Genomic DNA, 9,004 nt, shown 5'->3' with positions numbered 1-9,004 from the left:
CCTAGTTTACTCAATGACGTCAGTGGATATACTTTGTGTAAGTACGTAGGATATTTGTTGATTTTTTTATCTATTCAAGAAAACTACCATTTTGCACGAATGTGAATTTACCTGTTACCGACAGGCTATGACAAAATCTAAAACTTGCAACGTTGGCAGCTTCCAGTGACCTGCGCAATTTTCAATGTCCGCATCTTGCATACTACGCTTTCTTTTGGCTTACGATGCACATTTTCAGATTATGTTGCACCGCCATAAACGTTTATTGTGGCGAAATCAGGCCTGAAACCATATTTTTTATCTCCAGGAGTTCCAATAATATTGGTCGCAATCGACAGAAATTGTATAAAATAACTTCCCCTTATGTTTTATGCCCGTCATAAACGCCACAAATCTGAAGTTTATAGGTACAAGTAAAGAGTACAAAGTGTGAAGATACATTGTACAGAAAGTTCAGCATTCACGTTAGGGATTCGTGACAAGCACGCTTTTTTTGCCAGGGTATGTATTCTATTATGTTGTAAAGTTTCCTATTACTAAGTATGCTCAAGTATCTTCAGTAACCGAGTTATTTACCATTCATAAATACACCTTCTTGCGTTGAAATTATTCATAACAAATATGAATTTTGAACCTTAAAAACACACAACGTGGAGAAGTAAAAAAAAATAAGTCAAAGCTATGACATATCAATGTTGCTGTCGTCGAAGCGTTAGTTATATGGTGTTGCCAATTATTAAAAGCCGATAAAGAGATTATTACAAAAACATAAAATAAATATTTCTTTATTGATACCAAAAGATATGGTGTCACCAGGCATACAAATATCACATATTTGTGAGTTGGAGTCCTTTTTTTGGCGAAAGGATACATAAGGCTACGACTTATACATACATTACACAATTAAATGCATCAAATGGTCTTAAAAGTTCTAGGACTAGGCAATAAGAATGGTGTAGGCCATTTTCCAAAGGCTGCCATTGATATATTTACATATACAAAGTGGGTCGCGCTGAATTATGTAAAAAAAGCTTTAAAAACCTGTTTGCCAGGTTTCATACTTTTCCCATTTTCTAAAGTGTTTTGGCAACTTTTGAGACGATTTGGCCGAACGAGGTTCAGTTGTAATTTGATTCATTCATTTAGTTGTTTAAACCAGGATGTTTATTCGTCGTCGAATAGTTTCATAAACCTTTACATCCATTTTTACCTATCCTTATTTAAACAAGGATAAACATAATTATATTTGTCGCTTTAGGAAAAGATTACAACTAACAGGATTTAGTTATAGAACAGCATAGTTAATGTGGTTTGAGGAAATAACAGAAATTCAAATAGATAAATACTTCAATAAAACCATCGGCTGCTCTAAAGGAGTATCACACTTTGTCCAGAGAAAATTAACTAATGTGTTAATTGCATCCGTAACATATTATTTATAATTATCTAGGTCTTTGATCTAGAAATGGCAAAGGACGGAATTGCTGAACAGCAGCTGGAATTATTCAACAGTGAACAGGTGGAAAAACACATCCCTGATATGATATTTGTGGTGCTTGTCTGCTTAGTTGGGATTGCAGGAAACAGTGTTACATCGACATTCTTTTGGAACAAAATGGGAAGAAACGTACACAGTTTTTTCTTGACAATTCTATCATTGAATGATTTGTTTACATCTTTCATTCTTCTGGACAATCTATTTGACACTGTCTATGCAGTAACATTTACGAGTGAAGTTGGCTGCAAACTTCTCGCAAGCGTTAACAGATGTCTTATAACTAGTTCGTTTGTCTTAATCGTCTTGATTGCAGTCGATCGGTTCTTAAAGATTTTCCTGATGAGTCCAAGAATTATGTTTTCCGTACGAACATCAAAAATTGCTGTTGTGGCAGTTTATATTTTCACTGTTTCGACAACTGTACCGGAAATAATACTTACTGAACCGATCAAAGTAAATATTACCAGTGCCAGAAATGAAACATTTGCTGGGTATTTCTGCCATAGGGGCGAGTCAAATGACAGCGATAAGCAGCTTGTAATAAAGATTTATAAATCTGTAGAATTAGGAATGGTGGTGTTTCTTCTCACATGTATGATAGTAATATATAGTCTCATTGCTTTTAGGGTAGCTCAGTCAAAAAAAAGAATACTGAGGGCAAAACGACAGGACAATTGCGTGTTGAACATAGAAAACAAGAGTAAGGATAGTAGTAACTTAAATATTTCTGAAAAAAAAGAGGCTAGTGATGAAGAAACATTTGATGTAACTGATCAAAACACCGACAATGTAACTGTGGATGATTTTGCATTCGAGATGACCAACAGCCCACAAGTAATTACCATAGTGAAAAATATTGACATTCCTATAGAGAATATTGATGAACCGGATCAAAGCACCGCCGTTGTCCCTATGGATGATATTTCATTCGAGACGAACAACAGGCCGCATGTAATTACCAAAGTGAAAAGTATTGACATTCCTGTAAAGACTATTGATGAACCGGATAAAAACACCGCCGATGTTACTGTGGCTGAAATGTCATTGGAGAATATATACAAGCCGAAAATACTCACCAAAGTGGAAACGGTTAAACATATGGACATACATGTAAAGACGAAGAGGGACAGAAAAACAAAGCGAAAAAATCCACAGCCTACCAGGCAAGATCGAAATATTGAAAGGAGCATTACTTTCACGATGTTAGTCATGACTCTAGCTTCAGTTTTGACTTTTGTACCATATTTTATAGTAGAGTTTGCGGTTCATGAAGAGCAATACGAGCACAGTGTATGGATGAGAATTTTGTCTCGGTCCTATATCCTTAACTCTTCCATCAACCCCTTTATCATTTGGTATTTCAACCCACCATTGAGAGACTACTTCAAACGAGTCGTTCAAAGAATGAAACTTAGGTAATTGCAGTTTGTATATACTTGGGTCTTAAACACTCTCATCAACGAGCAACGCAAATAACTTATACTCTGACACAAATGTTGATTGCGACTGCTAAATTTTATACTAAATATTGCTTTTAAAAATGTTTCGTATCTAGTTTCGGATGTACGTACTTAAAGATTAAGTGAATTTTGTTTATTGAGAAAATAACGGAATTTTTGAAAACTTTTTCAAATTTGAAAGACAAAAAAGTCCTGATATGTTAAATATTGTTGCAGGTTTTTCGTTGACCCAAGGAGTTTATTTTTCCTTATCAAGTTAAGAGTTTTAATTATGAAATGACACACGAATTTATCCCGAGTCTTGGTGTAAGGAAAACATACATATGTAGTTTTTTTGTTTAAGAGAGGTGATCGTTATTGTGATTCAAACTATTCAGGCATAACTTTTATAAATATTATTGTAAAATTATTTCATGGAATAGAATTTACAAATTGTGCAGGCGAGACTCATCGCAATTTGGTTGACGTAGAGATAATCGTAGCACCAAAGATTGTATTTTCACATACTATAGTTCGGAATATTATCAATAATAAATCGAAATTTTATTTTGCCTTTATAGACTATGAAAAGGTATTTGACACTGTTTTACACGAAACATTTTCTTATTGAACTCATGCAAATTGTAATGAGTTGCAAAATGCTTAAAATGATGCAATCTCTTTATCAAAATGTTAAATCTTATATTAAATATTCTAAATGTATGTCATTATTAGAGGTTTTCCATGAAACTATTGGTGTTAAACAGGGTGAACCCCAGTTTCCATTAGTGTTAATATTATTTAGCGATGACATAAAAATGTTTATATTTTAACAACTTTACTGAAAAGGACTTTTAATATTTATGTTACTTTTTGCTGACGGTATTGCCTTACTCACTACCAGTCCAGAAAGTTTACCATTCCAAATTGAAACTATTTATCAATATCCATGCAAATGGGGATAAAAGATTGATGTGATTAAAACTTAAGTATGTATATTTAAGAAAGGAATGTATATTTAGATAGTTGAGATGTTCAGTGAAATGTCCTATTAAGATGTAAAGTTTCGTTACACTGGACATATGTCAAGAGCAATTAAGATATTAAATGATCAAGCTCTAAAAGCATACAATCATTTTCTTTAACATTTAGTCGTGTCCATGTTGATGTAAATGTTAAAACAAAATTATTTTCATTTGACTCCCTTGTTGTATCTAAAATTCTTTATTGGTCAGATGTATGGAGGATTAACAATATAAATTAAGTTGACAAGGTGCACTTATTGGACTATATATTGTCTGAGCAGCCCAAAATAGAGTACTTTACCATTTTAAAACGTCAATTTAAATTCGAGAAATATAAAGATAATATTGATTATATAAAATTAGACATTAATCGCCCCAATTTGGATTATCCTCACATAATTTGGGAATTGAGAGAGGTAGATTCCAGAATATAACCAGAGCAGAACGTAAATGTAAATTTGTAAACTGAATGTTGTTGATTTCATGTATCATTCATTTCTTTGCTGTTCTGCATACAGAAATTAACATATGTTACATTGTATATGCAATCTAACTGACCGTTTTGAAAATTGCTTTTTTGTAAATATGGTGAAGTTATTCACAATGTTGGTATAATTATTCCGATTCTATGAAAAATTCCGAACATTTTAGCTACTTCCTAATCTTATTTTCTGTGTGTTTGTTTTCAATTTTCTTTAACATATGATAACATATTTAGCTTCATAATATAATATTATAAGGTGCATTTTATTTAACAGTTCGATGCACATTATTGTGTTTCATCTATATTAATACATAATGATATTGTATTTTACATTACAGTTGAACACCGGTAATTCGAAATCGTAGGGACCAAAAATTTATTTCGAAATAACGATATTTCGGATTTACAATTTTCAGAAAATGACAACGTTCGTGAATTACTGATGACGTGAAACATTAAGTCGTGAATATTGCAATGGTGGTTACACGTTACCAATACGATACGATACAAGTTTCCTCAAGTTAATGCATAGTTGGATAAAATTTTCTTAGCTTCAACGCTTACGGCCTTAATGTTTGTACTTTCAATGCGCCAATCAAATTCGTACCACGGTAAGAGCGGAATACCTTAACGTTGCCTCGAACAGAGATGAACATTCTTAGATTATTAATAAGTTTCTTCGAAGACCTCAATATGTACTATGTGAAACATGTGAATATGACTGCCCACCATTTCGAAAAATCTTGACCACCTCGAATTTATCTCAAAACTATCTGCCATGGCCCAAAATCCTTTGAGGGGCTTGAACAACTCTTTCTTTGGTCAAATCTGCCTTGTTCTGCTCAATGAAATGACCTAGTAGTTTCATACACTTAACACATAAAAAGATATAAGAACATACCAATATTTCCCCACCTGTGACCCAATAACGTGCTGACATTTCTCAACCCTTGTTCAAATGTCGACCTTGATGTCGGATTTGTTCAAGGAAATGATCAAAAGACGCGCAATGTGACCTTTTCCTGTACAAATTATTAGTTGTTCCACCAAAGGTACACTCACCTTTGTTTAATCGACACACTATACGCATCAAGTCACTGTCTTCAAGATATGGGTTAAGTGTCAAGAAGAATCTTTGGGTAAATTAAACTGTCCTTTCAAATGCTGTATCTCCCTTTGGTAAACAAGTACTTGTACTAGAGTTAATATGAGATACTCGGTTTGTTTCTAAAATTCTGGCGTCGTCGAATATGGGCATGAATGCCAGCCTTTACAAACTGATTCTGTAGAGAAGGAGATTGCTACATGTCTCAATACAAAAATATATACCCAGAACAAAGTTTTGCCAGGATGAAAATCTTTCAAATCTAGACACATCAAACTATCGTCAGTAGTAGTATGTGTAGCGACCACAGAAACATTGCACGTACTTCTTCATAATTATTTAGTTCTATCTCTGAGCACTGGAATACAAACAGGTGTGGCATATAAGAATCTAGGACCTGTCAAACAAGAACTGTGTTGTTATTCAACGGGCATCATTTCCCTACTACCAATATCTGCTGGGGTTAAACCAGAGGGAACGTAGTTCCACTGACCAGGTTGGCCGAATCGCCTGCATTCCTGCACGCAAATTCTTATGTACGTGTAAAACCTCTACTCTACGTTGATTGTGAATGTATCCCACTACAGTTTTGTTATGGGTGAGGTACTTTGTTAATACAAATTTGATCCCTAGATTGACAAGCACCAACATTGAAATTTCAACAGCAAGAACAACAACACATAGTTCTACACGTTGTATTGTGTAACATTTGTTTGGAGCAATCATACATTTTTCAAATCAAGAAAACTACATAACTCTACTGATGTCAAATCCCTAAGTCAAAACAAAATTAGCCTCTGAACTTTATGCACACTCCTAGCACATTTTGGTAAGATCTGGTCCGCTTCACAAAAAGGAAAATCAAAGAGACACCTTGAATTCTGAGGATGAGTAAAAAAAACACCCTCAACAGTCCAGGTGTTCTAGGTTGAACGCCAAAAAAAGGGAGCAACCCAAGAGTCCCCATTACGTTTTAATTTCGGAATAACTTCAGCTTGACAGTATATAAGGATTCTATCCATAAACTCCATATCTTTTTAATGAAACCAAAAATATGAGGTCACCGGGCATACAAATATCACATATTTGCAGGTTGGATTCACTTCTCTTGGCTAAAGGATACACACGGCTTCGGCTTAAACATACATTATATAATTTAATGCATCAAATCGTCTTAAAAGTTCAAAGAAGAAGCAATACGAAGGAAGGTCTGCCATTTTCCAAAGGATGCAATCGACATATACAAAATGGGTCGCGCTGAAATATGTTACAAATAGCTTATATAACACGTTTGCCAGGTTTCATGCATTTTGCATTTTCCAAAGTGTTTTGGCAACCGTTCAGACGATTATGATGAACGATGTGCAGTTGTAATTTGATTCATTCATTCAGTTGTTTAACCCAGGATGTATTTTCGTCGTCGAATACTTTCATAAAACTTTACATCCATTATTTTCCTATCCATCTATAAACAAGGACATAACTTATAAAATTTAGTTATAGCACAGCATAGTTAATATGTTTTGGGGAAATAACAGAAATTCAAAAAGATAATTGTTTTATTAGAACCATCGGTTGTTTTAAAGGAGTATCACTCTATGTCCAGTGAAATTTACCTAATGTTTAAATTGCATCCGTTACATATTATTTATAATTAGCCACATCTTTGGTCTAGAAATGGAAAATGACGAAATGGGTGAAAAGCAGCTGGAAACATTCAACAGTGAGCTGGTGGAAAAACACATTCCTGATATGATATTTGTTGTGCTTGTCTGCTTGGTTGGGATTATAGGGAACAGTGTTACATCGACATTCTTTTGGAAGAAGATGGGGGTAAACGTTCACAGTTTCTTCTTGGCAATTCTATCATTGAATGATTTGTTCACATCTTTCGTTCTTATGGATAATTTAGTTGACACTGTCTATGCTGTGACATTTACGAGTGAAGTTGCCTGCAAACTTTTCGCAAGCTCTAACAGATGCCTTATAACAAGTTCATTTGTCTTACTCGTCTTGATTGCAGTCGATCGTTTCTTAAAGATTTTTCTAATGAGTCCAAGAATTATGTTTTCCGTACGAACATCAAAAATTGCTGTTGTGACGGTTTATATATTCACTGTTTCGACAACTTTACCTGAAATAATATTTACTGAACCGATCAAAGTAAATATAACCAGTGCCAGGAATGAAACTTTTGCTGGGTATTACTGTCATAGGGGCGAGTCAAATGACGGCGATAAGCAACTACTAATAAGGATTTATAAATCGATAGAATTGGGCATGGTGGTGTTTCTTCTCACATGTATGATTGTAATATACAGTCTCATTGCTTTTAGGGTAGCCCAGTCGAAAAAAAAAGTATTGAGGGCAAAGCGACAGGCCAATTGTGTGTTGAACATAGAAAACATGAGTAAAGATAGCAGTAACTTAAATTTTTCTGAAATAAAAGGGACTAGTGTTGAAGAATTTATTGATGAAACTGACCAAAATACCGCCGATGTTATTGTGGATGATTTTTCATTAGAGATGTCCAACAGGCCGCAAGTAATTACCAAAGTGAAAAGTATTGACATTCCTAAAAAGACTATGGATGAACTGGATCAAAACATCGCCGATGTTACTAGGGATGAGTTTTCATTCGATACCACCAACAGGCCGCCAGTAATTACCAAAATGAAAAGTATTGACATTCCTGTAAAGACTATTGGTGAACCGGATCAAAACGCTGCCGATGTTACTGTGGCTGAAATGTCATTGGAGAAGATAAACAGGCCGAAAATACTCACCAAGGTGGAAACTGTTACAAATATGGACATACATGTAAAGACGAAGAGGGACAGAAAAACACAGCGAAAGAATCCAAAGCCTATCAGGCAAGATCGAAATATTGAAAGAAGAATCACGTTCACGATGTTAGTCATGACTCTAGCTTCAGTTTTGACTTTTGTACCATATTTTATAGTAGAGTTGGCGGTCGATGAACAGCAATATGAGCACAGTGTATGGATGAGGATTTTGTCTCGGTCCTATATCCTTAACTCTTCCATTAACCCCTTTATCATTTGGTATTTTAACCCACCATTGCGAGAGTACTTCAAACGAGTCGTTCAAAGAATGACCCATAGGTAATTGCAGTTTGTACGTACTTGGGTCTTAAACATGCACATTAACGAGCAACATGAATAACTTATACTCTGAGTCAAATGTTGATTGAAACTGCTAAATTCTATAATAAATATTGCTTTAAATGGTTCCTCTCTAGTCTCGGATGTACGTACTTAAAATTTAAGTGAATTTGTTTATTGAAAAAGGCGTGTTTGAAACCGCTTAGAGAAAAAAGGAAATTAATATGTTCCGATAAAAATTCACTAAGTTAAGGTACTAGTGCGATATAGTATTATGACTTTCAATTTATTTTAAGTTCTGTTAAATGATGATCATGAAAACATTCCT

The 9,004-nt window shown here is 34.4% G+C and overlaps 1 protein-coding gene across 1 annotated transcript; it reads left to right on the top strand.

Annotated features, from left to right (window-relative positions):
* The first annotated feature begins 1,281 nt into the window (after window positions 1-1,281).
* Window positions 1,282-4,530, top strand: LOC128235199 (uncharacterized). The gene has a single exon (XM_052949955.1). It carries the CDS (start codon window positions 1,466-1,468, stop codon window positions 2,915-2,917), a length of 1,452 nt encoding a protein of 483 aa, XP_052805915.1. The 5' UTR covers window positions 1,282-1,465; the 3' UTR covers window positions 2,918-4,530.
* Window positions 4,531-9,004: the final 4,474 nt, after the last annotated feature.

This window comes from Mya arenaria, chromosome 5 (genome assembly GCF_026914265.1).
Source record: "Mya arenaria isolate MELC-2E11 chromosome 5, ASM2691426v1".
NCBI classification, from domain to species: domain Eukaryota; kingdom Metazoa; phylum Mollusca; class Bivalvia; order Myida; family Myidae; genus Mya; species Mya arenaria.
The sequence above is the reverse complement of the archived record's forward strand: the minus strand, read 5'-3'. Positions and strand labels throughout refer to the sequence as shown.

Coding starts and splice junctions, on each gene's coding strand:
- LOC128235199 (XM_052949955.1), top strand. CDS start 1,466: ATGGCAAAGGACGGAATTGCTGAACAGCAGCTGGAATTATTCAACAGT.